We start from the raw sequence: 22,381 nt of genomic DNA on the forward strand, positions 1-22,381 counted from the left end.
CAGTGTCCTCTGTCTGACAGCAGAGTGGATGTAATGTTCCTGGTTTACACCGTAGCAGTGTCCTCTGTCAGACAGCAGAGTGGATGTAATGTTCCTGGTTTACACCGTAGCAGTGTCCTCTGTCAGACAGCAGAGTGGATGTAATGTTCCTGGTTTACACCGTAGTAGTGTCCTCTGTCAGACAGCAGAGTGGATGTAATGTGCCTGGTTTACACCGTAGCAGTGTCCTCTGTCAGACAGCAGAGTGGATGTAATGTTCCTGGTTTACACCGTAGCAGTGTCCTCTGTCAGACAGCAGAGTGGATGTAATGTTCCTGGTTTACACCGTAGTAGTGTCCTCTGTCAGACAGCAGAGTGGATGTAATGTTCCTGGTTTACACCGTAGTAGTGTCCTCTGTCAGACAGCAGAGTGGATGTAATGTTCCTGGTTTACACCGTAGTAGTGTCCTCTGTCAGACAGCAGAGTGGATGTAATGTTCCTGGTTTACACCGTAGTAGTGTCCTCTGTCAGACAGCAGAGTGGATGTAATGTGCCTGGTTTACACCGTAGTAGTGTCCTCTGTCAGACAGCAGAGTGGATGTAATGTGCCTGGTTTACACCGTAGTAGTGTCCTCTGTCAGACAGCAGACTGGATGTAATGTGCCTGGTTTACACCGTAGCAGTGTCCTCTGTCAGACAGCAGAGTGGATGTAACGTGCCAGGTTTACACCGTAGTAGTGTCCTCTGTCAGACAGCAGAGTGGATGTAATGTGCCTGGTTTACACCGTAGTAGTGTCCTCTGTCAGACAGCAGAGTGGATGTAACGTGCCAGGTTTACACCGTAGTAGTGTCCTCTGTCAGACAGCAGAGTGGATGTAATGTGCCTGGTTTACACCGTAGTAGTGTCCTCTGTCAGACAGCAGAGTGGATGTAATGTGCCTGGTTTACACTGTAGTAGTGTCCTCTGTCAGACAGCAGAGTGGATGTAATTGACAGGTAATAAAGCCAGCAGGGGCCTGTTTAATGCTTGTCAACGGGTCAGCCCCTCAACCGGGGACCACACACACACACACACACACACACACACACACACACACACACACACACACACACACACACACACACACACACACACACACACACACACACACACACACAGTGCATACAGTAATCCAGTCTGACCCAGGAGGTATGTTTACTTCCCCTGGCTCCCTCTCCTTCATTGTGGGTTTATATAAACACTGACAAAGACCAACCAAGCCTTGCAGCAAGACCACATCTATTGCTCTCAACTGACATGTAATCAGCCGCACTGACGCAATCTGGGCAGACCAAATCCGGTTCTTCACACTCACAACTCAAACTCCCAAAGTTCTATCAGTCGAGAGAGTGTTCATTAGTCCAACAAATACATAATTGATGCAATCTAAAAAATACATGTGATAATGAATCAAAATGGGAATGAGACACAAAAGCCACAGAGCGAAGTTCTCTCGAGCGATGACAATTCTTTGTTTCGTGTTTTGGGGGAACAGTAAATGAACTTGTAAGAACTGGTCAGGAGAGCCTTGGGTTAGTTAGTTACATGTTGGCCAGCTGATCTCACTCCAACCATAACAAAGCTCTGTTGTACCGTACTTCTCCTCAGAGAACAAAGACTTAACGCTCCCTCTGGCTTGTTAATGCTTCACTCAGAAATAGGAGCAATCAGTCTGTTTATTTGAATTCTTTGCTCTCAGTTCTAGAACGGCAATTAGGCTATTCAACCAGATAAAAAAAGCATCATCCAATAGAAATGTCGTTTTCAGTAATGTATGTGGTGGCCCTCTTAAGGAAGTGTGCTACATTGATCCAACCCACCTGACAGACTATGAAAACCTTTGTAATGTGATATACTAGACGAATAACAACTTAACCTATGGGGTTCTACAACAAATTATTACCTTTGAGCAAAACAAACAATTGTCGAGCACCTCTCCAAAATCACAAGTCTTTTATTCTCCCTCTCTTTCTCTTCATTGAGAGGTAGATGATGATACCGTCTAGGGTGATGATGTCTGAATTCTGCTGAGATTATTTGTAGAAAATGCCTGAATTTCACAGTTAATTGGGCTTGTTAATTAGCACAGGATGTGCTAATTCCCATTGCAGTCAGTATGCTAAATGGTAGAGCTTTATCAAGCGGATGTCTTTCCTTAACACCCAAGATAAAGAAGACAGGCACCCAGGCCCTGTACAACAAGCCTGGCTAGGCTATACTACACTGTACATTACGGCACTCAATGATCGATTCTAAATCTTAATTAGGCAAACGACAAACAAGTGCAGGGCTTACCGTGTACCTCATCAAACAGCTGGGTGAATATATTTATTGAGACCAACGTTACGTTTAATGATTTGGGCAATTAACTGTGGACCCCTTCTCTAATCTCAGAGGACACTGAGGGGACAGGGAGGGAGGCACCGGGGCCACCGACCTAAATGAAAAGCAGCTGACAAATAATTGTCGTCCCCAGAGTTCTGGAACATAAGAGACTGAGCAGACTTTGTGTTTAGAAATAAATATATCATACACGCACGTCTCAAACCCCAGTGTGGTGAAATGAAAGTCATTTGCATGGCTTGATAGAACTGCGGGGGTATTCTAGTGTGAAGTGTGTAGACCGTTCTGTTTTTGCTGGAGATATCGCTTGTTTAATGTCCAGGAATATCTAGGGAAAAAGAAGGAAGAAACAACACTGGAACCTAACAAGGACGTCCAGTTCTGAGCATGGTATTATTATTAGTGCAGTCTGTTTTTATTTCCATCCATTCCATTTAAATTGATCAAATGGGAGAGCAGTGGAAAAGCGAGAGAGAAAAAAAAAATTAAGCTGGAGCCGAAAAGTGTGACTTGGATTTAATATTTTATAATTGCCAAGGGACATTCCAAGATCAATGAATTTTTTGCCCGGGACGCACATCAGAAAGAGATGCACTTCAGTATTTTTAGGGAACATTGGTCTATTTAATTCCAGTGTCTGATGCATGTGAAATATGCCTTTCATGGCCTCCTTCTGTTCCCCCAGGCGCTGCTGCGGGCAGACATTACCACTTTTAATGGGCCGCCATGAGAAGAGGCAAGTCAGCCAATAACCCATCCTCACTAACGGAGCCACTTGCTGCCTTGTTTATTCTCGTGCACCATTTTCTATTTTCTAGAGGGCTAATTTTAGCCACACTGTTTTTATCATAAAAAATAACATATGAGAGGAATAAATTGCATCACAACAAAGGGCATGTCAGCCATTTGAATGAAGCACTGATTGATATGAGATAAAGGAATGGTGGCTGGCTCTATATTAGAGGGGTAATGCAGAGTAATTGCCAGAACAAGGCAGGTTCTCTCACAGTGGAAGGCTAGAGAGTGAAAGGGGGGTGGATGGGGTCTACTGTACACTAGGGTCTGTAGTACTGAGAGGGGGCTGAAAGGATTGTTTATGATTGAAGTATGTTTATGTTTGAGATGTGAAGCAAGGTATGGAAAAAATATACCAAGTCTACTCCCACAACAAATTATTTTAATGTAGAGGGAATTATCTACATACCACACCAGCAACAATCTATTTACTCATTGGTTCTTCTTTGAGTTCTTCTGCATTGCAAACAGTAACATATATCATGAATTTGATAGTGGAGAACCAGTTGACAGATTTTCCAGTAATACTTCCATATGCATGCTGTCTTAGTATGTACCAGACAGGTGCTTTGACTAGCCTGGCATCTCAATGCATAAATTCAATTAGAGTCTTCCTGAAGCGCCTCCATCTGCAAACAATACGGTGCCCTTCTTTTTAATCAAACCTTCCCCGGCAAGCGACCAAAGGCCCTTCAAATTAAAAGTAATATCCAGGAATGCTCTTTCTAACTCATGCTGCGGACACGAGGCACTGAGATCAACCAAAACGAAAGAAACATTTTAAATTCTAATAAGCAAACTTAGCCTGTCTATATGTGGAATGTTAATTCTGAAAAAAGCATCTACTTGTGTCTCTAGTCTGCTTAGAGAAAGAGCACATGTAAGTAATGCTGCACTATAAGTACACTATATAACGATGGAACATTCATTATACAGTCACCTCGTCTTATCTAGAAAGTTGAGGCCAGATCTGCTGTTTTTCTTCAGTTTGAGCGGTATACATTAACCTCCACAAGGAAACATACTAAATCAGATCCTGATGTGGAAAACTTGAATCTCTATGTTTATGTTGGCATTCCTGCCATCTAGTTATTCTGCCTACTGCTATACATTTCAACAACAAAAAAATTCTCTCTGCCCCATGCCAGCTTTTAATGAAAGATAATTTGCAGCATTTTCACTTGTTTCTTTCCCCAAGGCTCCAACCTTTAGAGCTGACAATGTAGCTGACAAAAATAATCCAGTCAAAAGAAAAACTAACTTTAATAAATAGTAACAAGAAATCCAATCGCTTTCCTGGTGATGTCACAATGCTACGCTGCACAAACCAATCACGGCTAATTCTAACATCAGAGAGAGAGGGAGAGAAAACACACTATAAATAACTCCACTAAGTGACACAAAGACACACACAGGAGTTCCTGGAGCGAGTCAGAGCAGCGAGGAGGGAGCATACTCTCTGACTGATCTCTCAGGGGCCACTGCAGTTACACAGGCTGCCTAGGCCGCTTCATATCGACAACTTCATTAGCTGCCCTCCCAGACCCTCAATTCATACAACCACGTTATGTTATTACTGACTGAGACTGAGATGCGCAATTTAGACTGGAGACCCAGAGCTCTTAGCTAGCTCCTCTGGGACTGGGAAAGAAACAGAGAGAGTGGTAGAAGACAGAAAATATAAAATGACGCCTTTTATAGAGGTATTCTAACTATTCTTTCTCTGTAAGTGGACTGGAGGCGTGGGATGGGATGGGGAGAGGGGGTTTGGAGGACGGCAGTGGGATGGGGAGAGGGGGTTTGGAGGACGGCAGTGGGATGGGGAGAGGGGGTTTGGATGGGGCCCTGGATGTTGGGATGTCCCCATGTCCCTGGCCAGCAGGCAGCGTCTGTGGGCTGAAGCACCAGGCGTTATCGGCCCTGTCTCCATGGCACCAGTAGCACAAGAAAAACTGCAGCAAATTTCATTCTCAGAAATTTAATTATATCAAGATTAACAAGGGAGGTAATTAATTTCTTTAAGATGGGTATCTTTTAATTGCCTGGGGCTCAACTTTGTTGTCAAAACTGTATATTTAACCATTATTTCAGGGCAAAGTTTTAAAGGCAGAGAAAAGCGGAGGATCACTGCTTTCACCATGAATATGGAAATATAGGAGTTTCTTATCTAAACGATTATTTTACAGTATTAGCACAAATACACGCATTTATGTACATATATATACATGTAAAAATGTATTTATTAATGCCACAAAGAAGTTGACTAAGAATATTGTGAATTCCATAAAAATCTGTTGGAGTTTCACTCTAATTAAAATAATGAGGCGTGGTAAGTTTGTATATCTTTACAGCTTGGACAGACTGCTCCATTCCACTGGCTTGTTACAGGCATGGCCATCTAGTGTACTAAGCTAATGGGCTGTGTAGAATGGACAGAACAGCTAGTCTGCGTCTGAAAATGGCACCTTATTCCCAGGGTCTGCATAGGGCTCTGGTCAAAAGTAGTGCACTATATGTGGAATATGATGCCATTTTGGACACACACCTGGTCTCCATGTCATAGATCCAAGGTTCTAACCCTGGCCCATTGTCTGGTTCTGGACCATTCTCCAGGCCAGGATCTCACACTGCCCAGCAGATTGTCTGAGAAACGAAGCCAACTGCTCTACAACACAAACACAAACATGACTACAGTCAAGGGAATGTGGTTAGGTAACAGAGCTGTTGTTGTCTGAGGAGACAGAGTACGCTGCTGTCTGTTTGAAACCCTACAACAGAACAATGTGTGATCAAACCATTTGTCATGATAAGTTTTCCGATATGTAAATGTTTCTGACTGAACAATTTCCTCAGTGTACAAGATCATTCAATTCAACGATGTGATGCGATGATGACTGTTCTAAGTATTTTACAAGCACAGAGCCAGTGGGAGGCGTGTTACTCTGGAAGGGTTGAAAAGCTTCCCTGATGTCTCTCTCTCTCTGCAAGTCTGGACAGGGACCGTTCATCAGTCTGCCGGACAACTGAGACAACTCACCTAATAGCCTCGCTGCTACTATGTCCAGAGTCCTCTCAGCTAGCAAATACATTCAGCATGGTCACTGCAATGTCTATGATAGGGCCATCAGAGAATCCAGCTAATAAGGAAGGAATCTGGTCCAACTGTCCATTTCATTTGACAGTGCTTCTTTAACCCTTCAGGCAAAATCTTCACCGGTATTCCTCTCACCTCACAAACCACTATCATCCTCTGAGCTTGAATGCATTAGGCAGTAGCCTCTCATGACTACATGGTAACTGTGGTCTAATTTCTTGGAAACCTGTAGCTTCTATTACTCAGTCATTATGAGGTGGTTAGTTGTGGGGTGTGCTTGTTGAAGCTGGTGGGCGGCCAGGGCTGAGTGTGGACTGGAGGGGGTCAGGGCTTTCAGGGCTGAGTGTGGACTGGAGGGGGTCAGGGCTTTCAGGGCTGAGTGTGGACTGGAGGGGGTCAGGGCTTTCAGGGCTGAGTGTGGACTGGAGGGGGTCAGGGCTTTCAGGGCTGAGTGTGGACTGGAGGGGGTCAGGGCTTACAAGGCTGAGTGTGGACTGGAGGTGGTCAGGGCATTCAGGGCTGAGTGCAGACTGGAGGGGGTCAGGTAATTCAGGAGCTGCAGGAGGACAGGAGCCCCCAGCCACACACTGTCACCTACTACAACAGCCACCTGTCCTCCAGACTGGCACAGAAGGACATAATTACTGTACTGCTACCTGGGTTAGCCAGGACTAAACTACCAAGACGACCTTGGAGTTTCACAGTCAAAGAGGCTACCAAGTCTGTACATGTGTAAGCGGTTGAGTAATCAATATGGAGTGTTTGTTTCATCCTGTAAACATTGTTTTGTGCATTAATCAGTGCAATAGGAATGTTGTTTTTATCGTGGAAAACTTGATTGAATATGATCAAAGGTTGGTAATATTCAATGACCCATAGTGTAATTAATGATACTTAATGTCATGTCTACAATATGCTCGCCGCACGCACACACACACACATGCACACGCACACACAGTGTCATATCTTTAACACCATGATTCATCATTATTTAACTCTTTCTGATCTTGGAATCTGTTTGCCCTATTTCCATTCATGTGGGAATTAAAAACATTGATATTAAACCGTGTTGACAGTTTTATAAAAAACCTAACCAGCCATGCATGATGATGGCCATCTCATCAATTCATATGTTCTGCATTCCATACATATTCAAAGAGCATGACACAAATACATTGGAGAAAATTGAAACATTTAAATAGGAAAGATAATATAATCTGGTATTCAATTTGCGAATTGTATTCACACTTCAGTTGCCTGATGTTTGTCTCACAATAACAGAGTTCATTTTCTTAAGAGGACAAAAGTATAAAACAAATATTTTCCAAGTGACAAAGATCCCAAACAGATGTTAACTGTAGCTGCATTTCTATTCAAGGACTTTAACCAGCAGTCAGCCTACGATCAGTAGTCTATAGTACTATAGCATTGCACTGTAATGCCAGGGATGCTGGCTGGCAAAGTGCAGTATGTTACAGCTGTAAGAACATGGCATCTGGCCAAGTACAGCAGCTCCTGTAACACTTCTTAAAGACTCAACTTCATCTCCTCTCTTTGTCCCCGCTCTGGAAAAAGAAATAGAACTGCCTAAAGACAAAAAGTGAAAGGAGCATTACGATCTTACTGACATGACGCAGCCGATAACAGCCTCTTGGTGCCCCCTCTAATCAGGACTATGTATGTTCCATGTTAAAGCTGTAGAGATTACCCACAGGAGTCCTCCTGCATGGCTCATTATATCATCACATTACATATGTAAATGTGGGCTCCATTCCAGAACCTCTTCAAAATTCCATATGTTACTCATGCTGCATTCCTTTCTGTTGAGGGATTCAAATGACAGCCAATAGGAGGTCAAGGCCAATGAATACATTGACTGCACCAATCAAATATCATTAAAATTATACATATGGTAACAGCAAAGGGAAAAACACTCCGATGCAATACAGTAGTTACTCCCCTGAGCAACATTTTAAGGACGGTTAATAGAGGAGCGCGCCTTTAGCCTCTTCCACTGTGCTCTCAGTGAAATCCCACTGGACGGATGGAATGGGCAGGGGAAAGGAGAGGAGGAGAGGAGGAGGGAGGGAGTGGTGGATGTCCCCTCTCTCTAACCAAGCAGCTGGCCTGCATGCCTTAACCAAACAGCCAGCCTGCCTGCCCAGTCCCAGTCCCCTCCTCCCCCCAGAACGATTTTCTCCTCTCTGACTCTCTTTCCTGTTTGTCTGGCTGAAGACCTGGCCATTTACTCCCAGGCAGCGCGTTGGGAGGGAAGAAGAAGGAAGAGGAGGAGAAGAAGGGAAGAGAGTAAGGGGGGGAGTAAGGGGGAGGGTAGAAGGAAGGGGGGAGGATGGAGGGGAGAAACTGCACACTCCAAGTTGGGATTGATTTACTTCATTAACCGAGATTACAAGTTTAACTTACAAACCAGAGGTCAAAATTTCTCATTAACAAGGGGACCGTGGAGAACCCGAGGGCTTGGAGACCAGTCTTATTACTGACTACACATTTCAATCTGTCTTTGATGTTCCATGTCTGCCTTTCTCCCCCTCTTCTCCTCTCCTATTTTTTGGCAGAGAGGTTGATTTTAATTGTAGCTATAGAACAGAGCATAGTTTGCCTGTAAGCCAGCCTCCACATCTGTAGTGAGTGCAGCTTTAGTGATATTGGGTGCAGTCCATAGCTCGGGGCTAATTTTAATGGTTCCCTTTTCATTGGAGGCTCAGATTGTTTTCCACGTGATTCCTGTTAATTTAGCTGTAGGAAAGGGCATCAGTTTTCCTTGTGCTTTTCCCCTCTCTCTCTCTTTGCCTCTTGCTCCATTGCCTCACTCCATTTTTCTGATCAACACCCTGAAAGTAAGAAGGTGAAATGAATTCAAATGGAAAAATAGACTGCTTGCTATTAAATCTCTTCTTGCCTTACCTTTTCCACCCAGCACTGCCTGGGAGAGACAGATAGGAGGATGACAGTGTGGTTATACAGTACTGTACAAGTCCAGGCAATTTAGCTGCCATTGTTGTTGTATGTCAACAAACAAGGCTGTTCCTTTGATGTGATAAATGGCCCAACTGTCATAGATGATGATAACTGTGTGCTCGTAAACATGTCAAGGATGTTTCAGAGCTCTGAGCATGTTTTACACTACAATATGTTCCATCATAGTAGAGGCACTGAGATCTTTACTTTTAAAAGCTAAAGCGTGTCCTGATATCGGCCAATATTACAGTTCTGAAATGTCATCCTACATTGACACTCTCCCCAACAATACTAAACGTTGTAGTCTTCTTTTTAAAGGGATAAAACCACAACATGGGCAGTTCACGCCCAAACAACTAGCGATGAATTACTACTGCTCTGAAACGATTCTGTTTGTGAAAGGAAGGAGACTCCATAACATAGTGATGGTGAGACTAGTGATGTAACATAGTAGCATAGTAACAAAGTGATGGTGACAGTGGAATAATGTAATGAAAATGGGAATAATCCAGTGTTTGTCTGGGTGACTGGACAGTGACCCTGCTCAGTCTGCCAGGCTGGGATGCATGGCTAACCCATTAGCTGTAAATGTCCCATAGTTACTGGAGGCTAGCCATGTCAGGGCTGATACTGTAGGCTGATGTTTGAGGAGGTGTAAAGGTAAAGAGCCTCTATTCACCAGTCCTTCTCCTTCTTCATTCCACATCCTCCTTCCTCTAGTCCTCCTTCATCATTCTCTAGCCCTCCAATTGGCTTAGTAGAGCACTTCAAAAGGCCATCCTTCTCAGCCAGGGGTTGTTGGGGGTAGTAGGGGGGGTTAGTGCTACCGGTGTCTGTGCTATGACCCACAGTCAGGGCCACAGCAGGCCCTCGTCTCTCTGCCCCTGTGAACAGGCCCTGCCATTGGCTTCCTGTAACTAATCCGCCCTGCGGAGCCCTGTAAGCCCCCCTTTGTTCCCTCCTGCAGACCAGATCAGGCTGGAGACAGACACTCCAGTCTTGACTATCAGTTTCAGACCTTTTGGCAGTCTAGTCGTGGCAACCAGGCTCCAGCACAGCAGCTCTGGCCAAGCCACCATCAAATGGAGGTAGAAAAAAAAACATGTACCGAAATTGTGTCACCTGAATTCTGTCACGGACGGAACACGGCGGAAGGTTGGTCGGAAGGGGGTAGAGACGAGGGGATTGTTAGTTTCAACAGGAACTCTCTCTACTATAACAGAACGGAGCAACAGAGAACAGGATCTCAAGAAGGTCATTATCCTCCCTCTCCTAATTTGAGCTCTGGCGCAGCACTGAAGGACTGCCTTTGTCTGGGATTAATGCGGAAAGCTCAGGATGCGATGTCAGAGGGAAGTAATCAGCCAGCCAGGCAGGCAGCGTGGGCCCTACTCCTTCATAATGCTGCCTGCCTCTGCTGCCTGCTCCTGGCCAGGGCCCCCGGCTCATTTCTGTGGAGATGAAATCTATGACAAGCCCCTCAGTGAAGCTGAGAGCAGGCAACAGTCCAGTAACACCCACAGGGCCTGCAGGCATCCTGTGACCCCCTTAGAAAAGTCACATTCACTTTGCTCTGGAGAAGGGAAAGAGAACGCCGCCGGCCCTTCCAGCCCATGTGAAATGAAGAAATGTGAGGAGGTGAAAATGAAGTGAAAATAAGTTAAGATTTCTCCCTCTTTCTCCTCCGCCTCTCGCAATCGCTCAGAAGAGGGGTAGAGGGGGTGAGGGAGGGGGGTATGACTTCACTTAATTATAGCCCCCTAATTAAACGGGGACAGGACATTAGAAACAGCTCTGGATATTCATGTTTATGTTGTGTGACTGTTTATGTTAGATATATAAACCGGATTGTTGTAGAGTTTTTTATTTTCCGCAGAAAGCAGAGGGTTGAGGGCTCGCTAACCGATCAGGGTAAAACATAGTGAAAGAGGTTGGCACTGCACTCAAGGACCAGAAGTAATGCTTTTATTTAGTTATTTCTGCCTTTTTATACTGGGTGCATTACTGTGCTCTTTCTGCAGCAGATTGCAACTAAGCGAATGATGTGAAGATACAACCCAATAAGCAGGTTATTAAAATTACCAATTGACATTCAGAAATTCAGAAGATTTTTAAATGTTTTATTCATCATATTCACAGAATCACAGCAGTAATCAGAGAATATCGTGGGGAGTTTGAATAGTTCAACATTTCTTTCTCTGAGAATGTAAAATATTTCTGGTTACAGAATAACTGTGTTTATGACAATGTATAACCCCGTATTGGAGAGACGTGATAATCGGGCTGTTCTTTAACTCTTTTCAAAAGGAGACTATTATTTTATAATAACATCATTCATCTTAATTAACAACAGACAGTTAGTCAGAAGGGAATAAGTCAACATGCTCTGGTCCAGTCGATATGGATGTTGGTTCATGTACCACAGATATATTCCCATCATCTTCCCTGTATTAGCTTACTGAGGTCTCCAATGTGGTGAATTAAATACATGCCCCAAACCGGGATAATGTATAACAGGTTATTTCTGTTAAGGAGGTCTGGTATTAAGAATACAACAATAATACCCCAAAAACAACAACTCCATCCTTGAATAATTGATAAACAAACTAACAAACCACCATAACTGCTCCCAAACCTCTCTTCATAGAAATAGAATCCCTAGAACATTGACTTGAATGGGGATCCCATTCTAGGGATTGTATTTCTCTGCCTCGCACCATGGTATTGGCTCATGTCTCTAATCTAAAGGGAGACTTCAGAAGGACTCATCTTCATCCACTTTATAGATGAATAAGCATGAGGACAACGTAGTGGTTGAGAGGACGGCCTGCACACTGTGTACCAGGCCCACCATAGAACTCTTCCTAAATAATATGAGGACAACAACACAGAGCCAATCAGAGTACAGGGATAAAGGAGGGTTTTAGTACCTCACATTCATTCCCTCCAACATCTGGTTCTTGACTAATGAATACCAATACTGCAGAGCATGTGGCCATGCAATTCATCAATGTTCAGTAGAAACAGAAGCGAAACAGTCCATGGGGCGCGCAAACCTGTTGTGTGTGAACATACCATTCTGGGCATCTAATAGGTACACCTTAGTACTCCTATTGGGGTTGGTGAGTAATTACAATTGACATGCATCTCAACAGTGTGGTCCTAAAACTTGTTTTTAGGGCGACTGGGCGTATAAAAAGAAATTGAGAGGGAAATCGAACAATGTTTGTTATTTTTGTTAGTTTTGTTTCAGACGTGATTGTGTAGGTATATATTTTGTCCTGCTACAGCAGGTTAAAGAAAACAACAGAAGCTAACTAGCAGTTGGAGACTTTATAGGGCGGCTCCGGTCTTACCTCGGTCCCTGACGGCGTGGCCCCTGGCGCGTCCATCTTGCGTTTCTTCCGAGGTCCGATGGCAGCTAGCGCGGTCAGGTTTGCGTCTCGTTGCCTCACCAAGGCCATCTCCTGTTGCTGCATCTGAGGGAGACAAAGCAACAGGCACACGCTAGCTTAGCATTACTAGCTCAGCATGACCTTCAGTTACATGGGTCAACAGATTACATGGGGGTAACGATTCAGAGACATTGGTGAGGCGTGGGAATGTGCGAAGAAAACCTAGTTAGTAGTTATCGTACTGTACTTGTTGTTTAGATCTAGTGATCTATTGTACATCTACCCTCTATCATAACCAACTGTAACTATTTGACCAACTCTCAGCTGGTAGTAAAGGCATGATCAAAATCATTTGTTAGGGAAAATGTATTTCTGCCCCATCTGCCAAAGCAGACTAAGGTGCTACATATCATAAATGGATGAACACAATGGACATCATCAGTAGCAGAGGCATGTCTGTGCGCACAGAACAGGTCTTTAGCTGAGAAATTACATTTTAATGTCCATCCCTCCAGTAAATTGCCCATCTCTCTCCCTCTCTCCCCAAACCCAGAGAGAGACAAAATGGCAGCATGTTGTCAGGGATTAGTAGCGTTCATATCTGTGAGTCTGAGTGGTGCTGCATGGTCACATGCCTCATTGTGATTTTTCAGTTTGTGATGTGTAAAGGGGAAGCAGTGGTGAGGCGCTGCCTGAGGTAATGTCATGTCTGACCTGGGGGCTGAGAGGGAGAAGGGCTGAGGGGAGAGAGGAGAGCGTTGCTGGGAGCTGGCCTTTCTGCTGCATGGGGCTGGGGCAGGGCGGACGTGTGAGAGCCTGGGGTCATGGCAGCACAGAGGGCGTCAGCTCCTCTCCCCCACACCCACGTGCCTATCCTATCAACTCCAGTCACAGCCACAGCACGGAGGGGAGAAACGCCTGCCTGACCAGTGGGGGAGAGGCCTGGGTCGAAGTGAACAGAGACAATTAATGTGTTCTTTCATGTCTTTCATGTTCTTTTACGTTATCTAAGATCGTGTGTATGTATGTGTGTGTGTGTGTGTGTGTGTGTGTGTGTGTGTGTGTGTGTGTGTGTGTGTGTGTGTGTGTGTGTGTGTGTGTGTGTGTGTGTTGTACATGCATGCGTGTTGTCTGATCAGGGGAAATGTCATGTTGCTTTCAGATGGTGCTCTGTTTCAGCTGTTATGGGCAGCCAAGCTATATGGAGAAGGTGTTTTTGTATCCTTGTATGCAATACCTTCGAAATGTTCGAATCCTTCTTGATGTAATGTGATTTGTTGATTCAATTTAAGTATTTAAACTGTGCGTGTGCACGTGTGTATGTGCATGTTGTCTGATCAGGGGAAATGTTGCTTTCAGATGGTGCTCTATAAAAGGTTGCATTGGTTTACAAAAACCTGATCCAAAATGTGCATGCAGTTGTCTCTGATTTTGAAAAGCCCCAGGCAAAGCATGCCCTTTAGGGTGTTGCCACTTCACATTTAGCAAGGCAAAACCGTTGAAAAATTCAAAGCACACTGACAACATAAACTAGGAGAAACGAGGAGACAGGAAAAACTGCAATAATAACCAGACAGAAATCCACCCAAACTTTACTGCTGCTACTGTGCATTTTCCATCACATTAAAGTATTGTAGCCGTTTTACAGGGCTGTGTGCTGTAAGCAACACGGGGTCCTGAGGAGAGGAGCAGTTCCACCACAGCTCCCAAACACCCATAAACAAGTAACCAGGTGACAGGTTCAGGAAGTGATTCCAGGGAGTGTTGGGTGTGAATTAAGGCAGAACTATGCAAATGAGGAAATCCAGTGGCAAGGATAAACTAGCTAGCTATTATGACTAGAGATTTCCATTACACAGTTAGGGTACAGATATCAGATGGAACTCTGGAATCAATGTTAACCCTGTTAAGCTTGGTCACATACAGAAAGCTCTGAAGGCTTGACCTCAAAGGATTCTGCTGCCTACATGGAGAGAGAGAGGGACTGGGTCTGCTGGGGTCTGTGTGTCTATGTGTCTGTGTGTGTGTGTGTGTGTGTGTGTGTGTGTGTGTGTGTGTGTGTGTGTGTGTGTGTGTGTGTGTGTGTGTGTGTGTTAGGGGTCTGGATCCTGCTATCTCATTGATAGCACCATGATGCTGGGATGCATCTCTACCCTGCCTGGCAGTTGGCACCAGGCATGGGCTCACACAGCCTGCAGCGTTCTACTCTGCCTGTTCTGCCATTCAGATTTATGACTGTATGATAAATGCAGACCTCATTTCACCATCTGCAACCCTCCCTCAACCCCAACCCTCCCTCCTCCAGTCTGCATTTCCCCTCACTGGAGACTGAGGCCATAATGATGCTGGGAGAAGAAACTGATTCCAATCTGATCTGAGGCCTGCTGCCATAGTGCTTCTATAACTCTACATTAGATGACTGCAAACGTGGGCTGCATCTGAAATGACAAACTATTTCCTATACAGCGCAGTGCACTACTTTTGATCAGAGCACTATGAGTCCAGGTCAAAACTAAAGTATAGATGGATTTGACCTTACTGGCACCATATTCCCTATATAGTGCACTACGTTTTCCCTGTATAATGCCCTCCATTTAACCAGGTCAAACGTAGTGCAGTTTATATGCCTAGGTTGCCCTTTTGGACGCACCCCTGGGCTGGGCCTGTGTACGGTATATTATTGACTAGTCTAACCTATGGATGAGAAGCCTCAACTAGATTACCACCAAGGTCACTGAAATACTGGAGTCTGCAGCTCAAAACAATAGAATAAAATAACCAATAACCAACAAACATATATTTGCCAGGTTCGATCAATGTCTGCGCTTAAGTATTTGGTTCTCCCTAAGTCTCTTAAAAACCAGTTCCTGCAGTCTGCCCACATGCCCTTTGGAAACAGGGAAGGAGTCTTGTAAACTCAAATTATTTACAAAGGTCAGGAGAAGTAGAACATTGCTTAGATGTGATGCAAAAATCCCCCGATAGAATCTCCAATCAATGTGTTTGCCCAATAATCAGGCTACACTTCCTATAGCTAGAGGTCTGGTTTCAATACACAAACAGCAATGTTAACACCTTTAACATCATAACAACATAACTGGAAAAAGTATTCAGTAGATGGATTGAGTGAAGTGAAGAAACAGTCAATATCAGAAGAGTGGATTTGTTTGTCTTTTATAGGCCTATTCTGTCCCATTTGTTGGCTGAGGTTTTCCCATGCTTATTTACATGGTTGTTCCTTTTTCTGAATTATTTACAGTAGTAACAAACTCAGTCAGGGCTATGCCCTAAATGCTTCAAATAAAATTCAGCCCTCCAAGTGTCAAACCCACATAAAAACCCATGCACAGTTCTTTGTCTCCTCACAAGGAAAGAACACGATGTCCATGTTCTCTACATGATGCAAAAATGTCTGAAACAAGGAAAGGCAGACAGCTAGAGAGAGATCGTTCTTCAGACAGACAGCAATCAGATAAACCCCACATACACAGAGGAGTCAGTTCCATAAGCCACGATGTCCAACCTGACGTTTTCTATCTGTGCAGTTCGCTTGGTAACAAAGGCTTCACCCCCTGGCCTGGGGGACTAGCTGCTCGCCTCGCAGCCCCCCAGACGCTTACAGACAGATGTCCTTGGTGGAGCAGAACGCAGAGCAGAGAGGAGGCAGGCAGGCAGGCAGGGCTGACGTCACAGACGGCTGTGGGGCTGTGGAGGAGAGGAGCAGGGGGCTCTCTGCCCTCTAAAAGGTCCCAGGATAAAGGCAGGGCAGGGGGCCTCTGCAGATCTCTACCCCCAGTCCAAACCTGGTCTGAGGGCCGAGGGGGCACAGCAGGGGAACTCTAAGGGCCACAACAACCCATATAATAAGCTATATACTGTATAGTGAGGGTGTGTGTGCACACTGGTGTGTGTGTGCTTGCATGGGTACGTGCATTAACTTCCTACTTATGCAGCTACCTAAATCCATGCATTTGATTTCATTACTTGACACCCGCACAGCAGACTTTTTTTTTTTGTAACTCTATGAGGCTGTCTGTCTCTCCGTTCTATGAACATCTGTGAGCTGTAAGGCCTTTTCTCATTTAAAATGCCTGGTAGTTAAGCAAGGGGAGTCTAAGCTAAATCGCCAATCAGATCTCCAACCTCATCTCAATTCAGTCGACATCCAATATGACTGGGCCAATCTGCTATGTCTCCCCATGTTTCAGCCTTGACCTACTGATGTGGGGGCTGTGTTTGGTAGAGCTAAAGTACAGCTGTGGTATACAGGTTGATTTAAAGGGGTAATCTGCAGTTCAAACAATAACAAAACAGGCACCCAACCACTAGCCCTATTTGGTAAAAGACCAAGTCCATATTATGGCAAGAACAGCTCAAAAAAGCAAAGAGAAATGACAGTGCATCATTACTTTAAGACATGAAGGTCAGTGCAGAGGATAAGTTCATTATAGTTACCAGCCTCAGAAATTGCAGCCCAAATAAATGCTTCACAGAGTTCAAATAACAGACACATCTCAACATCAGAGGAGACTGCGTGAATCAGGCCTTCATGGTCAAATTTCTGTAAAGAAAACACTACTAAAGGACACCAAGAAACACGAGCATTGGACTTCAGACTGGTGAAAATGTGTCCTTTGGTCTGATGAGTAGAAATGTGCGATTTTTGGTTCCAACCGGCGTGTCTTTGTGAGACGCAGAGTGGGTGAACGGATGATCTCTGCATGTGTGCTTCCCACCGTGAAGTATGGAGGAGGAGGTGTGATGGCGTGGGGGTGCTTTGCTGGTGACACTGCCTGTGATTTATTTAGAATTCAAGGCACACTTAACCAGCATGGCTACCACAGCTTTCTGCAGCGATATGCCATCCCATCTGATTTGCGCTTAGTGGGACTATCATTTGTTTTTCAACAGGACAATGACCCAACACACCTCCAGGCTGTGTAATGGCTATTTGACCAAGAAGGAGAGTGATGGAGTGCTGCATCAGATGACCCGGCCTCCACAATCACTCAAACTCACCCAATTGAAATGGTTTGGGATGAGTTGGACCGCAGAGTGAAGGAAAAACAGCCAACAAGTGCTCAGCATATGTGGGAACTCCTTCAAGACTGTTGGAAAAGCATTCCTGTTGAAGCTGGTTGAGAGAATGAAAAGGGTGGCTACTTTGAAAAATATAAATATATTTTGATTTGTTTAACACTTTTTTGGTTAGTACATGATTCCATATGTGTTATGTCAAAGTTTTGATGTCTTCATTATTATTATACAATGTAGAAAATAACAAAAAATTAAGAAAAACCCTCGTGTTATTGTTTGTGTCGCACTGCTTTGCTATATCTTGGCCAGGTCGCAGCTGCAAATGAGAACTTGTTCTCAACTAGCCTACCTGGTTAAATAAAAGGTGAAATAATGGGGATGCTTTTCAGCGGCAGGGACTGGGAGACTGGTAAGGATAGAGGGAACAATGAATGGAGTCAAATACAGGTAAATCCTTGATGAGAACCTGCTTCAGAGTGCAAACAACCTTAGACTGGGGTGAAGATTTACATTCCAACAGGACAATGACCCCAAGCATACAGAAAATCTTAAAGGAAGAATGGGAGAAAATCCCCAAATCCAGATGTGAAAAGCTGATAGACATACCCAAGACTGTATTTGCCGCCGAAGGCGCTTCTACAAAGTATTGGCTCAGGGGTGTGAATACTTATGTCAATTAGATATTTCTGAGAAATATGTTTTCACTTTGTCATTATAGGGTATTGTGTGTAGATGGGTGAGAGAGAAAAAAAATAGGTATTCCATTTTGAATTCAGGCTGTAACACAACAAAATGTGGAATAAGTCAAGGGGTATGAATCATTTCTGAAGGCACCGTATATAATCTATTTAAAAGTCCAAAAATGGATGTAGCAATCTCAGATTGCCCCTTTAACTGTACTGGATTTGGATACAAATGATCCCAAATAGATACAGGAAAGAAAATTGTAGGACAGCGTCTTTCAATTTTTGTTTTTACAATTGTTTTATGCACCATAATATGTATTTATTCTGAGTAAACACACATACTGTAGGTAGGTATGAGTCACTGCATTAAGGAATGATTATACATAGACATGCTTATCTCGATGAATACATGAATGTACAGTGATTAATACCACATTGAGGAATTTCAGTCAAGTGTTTTTCTTCACCATAAGATAGAGAGATGAAGAAAGCATCTGTTTGCTGTCATATACATTATACATATACGTTACCGTTGGAAATGAACCCTAGTTATAGTCTCAGCATGTTCTATTTTCTCCTGAGCTGGATGGATACGTCAGAACTATTTCCAGAGCCAACAACCAATTATTCAGCGCCATGAGCCCTCCCCGGAGCTAAGGTCATTATGTGAGGGCCACTATCATGACCCTACGGTTCGTATTTATTTGCAACTTATTTGCAGAAATTAAACCGTGTATAAAGACTGTGTATATAAAATTGGTTGTGTATAAAACACACTCCAAAACCCATCCACAGAGATAGTATTTTCATTCCTTAGAATAACATTTGTAGAATATTTTTTCAAGAATAACTTTTTAAACAGAGGAACCCAGAGATCACCGATAAGCATATTCAAGCAGCAGCATTATAAGGAAGCGCCAGGAAAGCGATGATCATTAAAAATAATGCTTATCTAAGGGAAAATGTCCAACTTGAAATATTCTTCTTTCACATTGTCTCCCTTTACATGTGACCGTGCTTGGGCTAGCAGTCTTCTCTCTCCCTCTTTCTTTCCCCTCTCTTTTTAAAGAGTTAGATTCGGTGCTCATCACCTTTCTATTGATCACGTATAATTTGCATCTTGGAAAAGATGTGAACTCAGATATTCAAGAGGACGAGGACGATCGCAATGATTTATTCATTTCTAAATCAAAAAAGTGGAAGGTAGATGAGAAGAGAGAGAATCTTCACAGGGAATCAGGGATAGAGAGAAGGCAGGCATGCAGCGGAGGGGAGAGGAGACTGCAGGGCACTGAGGCTGGGCTCCTCTTTCACACTAGCCTCCAGGCACGTGGTGTGCAAGTCCTGCTAATTACCAAGGTGAATCATGCTGCCTCTCTCTAATTAGCCAACATGACAATCTAATGGAAACATGCGGGCAGAGCTGGCACACTTAGAGAATCACCTCACAAAGAAAGACCCCTCTCTTTTACACTACCCTCCTCTTCCTTCCCCTGTGAATTTCTGTACAAATTACATTTCTCAAATAAAAAGGGAGCAGGCTGGTTGAGCTATTGTTCTCCAGTACAGGTACAGTTTAGAAAGGAAAGAGGTTAAGAGAATATGAGGTAGTCTGGCTGGTCAGGATTTAGCTCCTCTTCTCTCCTCTGTGTGTGTGGTGTTTGTTCCCTAATTGAAACGTGTCCTCAATCCTGCCTCCTCTCCTCTCCGTTACCCGGGAACAGAGGGAGGCTGGCTGGCACCCCGCCACGAGCGTAGCTCAGCGTACCCAATTCCCCTGTCGCTGGAGTCCCAAGGAGTGCTACAGCGCACAAAGAAAAAGTGGTCCTACAGGCTTCTTTTGCAAGAGAAGACGAGCCGCAATCTCCCTCTGAGGCAAATCTCCTTTTTTTGTTGTTATCCTTCTCATTACAGGACTTTGTAATATTCGAAAACACACAGGAACACCAAAGGTATTTTTAAAAGCCTGGTGATTTTTTTCTTTATAATATGTCTTGAGGAAAAAAAGAAAGGAAAAAAAAATGAGAGAAGTTGAAACTCCAGACAACAAAGCAACAAATAAAACAAAAAATAGTGCTAGTGTGGACTATTTACTAGGCTGTGCATATTGAGGAGTTAATCAAAACAGATCTTCATTCTGAAATAATTAAATTAACAATTAAATAGCCCCGCTTTGATCTTTCAAACAACACTGATGAAACATATTTGAGAAGACGTGTGGATATCTGATATTTGCATGTATCTACATACACATTTGTAATAACCACTAAGAGGTTAGAGGTACTTAACCTCAATGTTTTTCCTGTAGTAGAACACAATCTTCCATGTACAGAGACTCTCAAAGAGCATATTTTAAAAGCCAAACGTAAAAGTTAAACGAAACGGAGAGATTTACTGCCATGTTTTGGTCCTTACAGTATATCACCAAATGTCAGCGCTCTGTTAACTAGCCCAAACTGGCTTCATAATCATAGTGATTATTCTGACAGGCTTTAGCCCTGAGCATGCCTAACAGCGGGCGCTCTACACTGGGTACGATGACGGGTTCTGTGGGGCCAAGCGATGCGAGGCCGTGAACCACAGATACAACAGACACAAAAGCACTAATAAATGCATGGCACTGTAGCCTTGTCCTCTGACACCTCTGACAATAGAGGAGAAATAGCGCTGCAAGACGGGGCCTGTTGCACAAGCGCCTTTACAGGCTAAATGTGACCTGGTCATCTGTGGGGGATGCTGGGGAAATCATGAACATGTGTCTTAGAGCCAATGATGTCTTGGAGTACATTGGTTACATCCAGAGGTTATAATTAAAATAAATCTACAATATCACTTGATGGAGGTGGGAAGAGAAAAATGTAAAAATGTTGACCAGTGTTTCTATGTCATGTTGATGCTACTGACTCCAAGTCAATCCAGTAATACACTCTGTGGATGTATGTAGATGTTTATGCATCTGGCTAGGACAGACTGTACATATAACGCCTCTTGCTTTTAATTGGTGCCATACAAGGTTGAGAGTTGAGCGAGAGCAGAATTCATTGCTGCGTGGTTCAAGACATTTCATGATCAATCCTGGTGTGCAAACGAGGCAAGAAAAAACTCCCTCTGAACGCCTGAGGAGGAAAAATATTTGAGGAAAATTATTCTAACAAAAAGCTGAGAGATTCCCATTGGACAGCTCTCAGTTTCACACGGGTCTGAAATCACTCTGAGGTAAAGTGGAGCAACGCTGCAAGGACACAGATCCGACTGGCTGGATGAGAAGAGAGAGGAAGGGAAGACAGGGGCTCCCACATCTCACCCCCCCACCCCAACACCCCCTCAGACCCCCTCTGGCCTGGAACCGGCCCTGCTCGTGATGCTGATATGGGGGTGTCATTCAGAGCAACCAAGAGCTGTCTTAACAACAGTCTCACAGACAGTCCTTATAATCAAAGACATAAACTGTATAGTGATATGCCACCAAATAAACTGGCTATGTTCAATTCTTGTGGAGGATCATCTTTATGTAAAACTCCAGTCTTGGATAGCAGCTGGGTGTGCAGGCTTTCATTCCAGCCCTGCAGTAACACACCTGCTTAGCTAATCATGTCCAGACTGAAGACCATGATTAGTTGATTATTTAAAATCAGGTGTGTTTGAGGAAGGAACAAAAGACAGGCTTCTGTGTCCATCCCCTGATATTCCTCTGCATCAACATGTCACCTGATGATGCCAAAGTTCACCTCTTTCAATTCCTATTTTGCCAGGAAGTTTATCATAGGTGTATCAAGCTGTGATAAGTCTGTAACCCATTTTATAACTATTTCAATTATCTATATGTTTCTTTTAGTGGGAAACCTGAAGCAAAAAGCTTTGCACTCAGCCTTGGCATTGCATGTGGCGTATAAAATATAATTGGGCTTTTCCAATAACACATTTACCATCAATTATTTATGGTTTTCGACAAATTAGATTCTTAAGCCATGGCCCGAAACATCAATGACCCGCATTTTTTAGCTGGTTTGATCGAGAATGAAATTAGGAGGA

At 43.8% G+C, this 22,381-nt stretch overlaps 1 protein-coding gene across 2 annotated transcripts in view; it reads right to left on the reverse strand.

Annotated features, from left to right (window-relative positions):
* LOC106587565 (transcription initiation factor TFIID subunit 4) overlaps nucleotides 1-22,381 on the reverse strand; it is a 93,347-nt gene that overhangs the window by 14,971 nt on the left and 55,995 nt on the right. Inside the window, exons 13-14 of one of the 2 annotated variants that reach the window (XM_045708206.1) lie at nucleotides 12,588-12,710; nucleotides 4,991-9,104 (exon numbers count right to left, since the gene is read on the reverse strand). In XM_045708206.1, the coding sequence (XP_045564162.1) occupies nucleotides 9,006-9,104; nucleotides 12,588-12,710 (222 nt within the window). In that variant the 3' untranslated portion in view covers nucleotides 4,991-9,005. Of the gene's footprint in view, nucleotides 1-4,990; nucleotides 9,105-12,587; nucleotides 12,711-22,381 lie in introns of those variants that run through there. The other variant, XM_045708205.1, reaches the window with a different exon arrangement.

The sequence above is a fragment of the Salmo salar genome, chromosome ssa26 (assembly GCF_905237065.1).
Source record: "Salmo salar chromosome ssa26, Ssal_v3.1, whole genome shotgun sequence".
In the NCBI taxonomy this organism is placed as follows: Eukaryota; Metazoa; Chordata; class Actinopteri; order Salmoniformes; family Salmonidae; genus Salmo; species Salmo salar.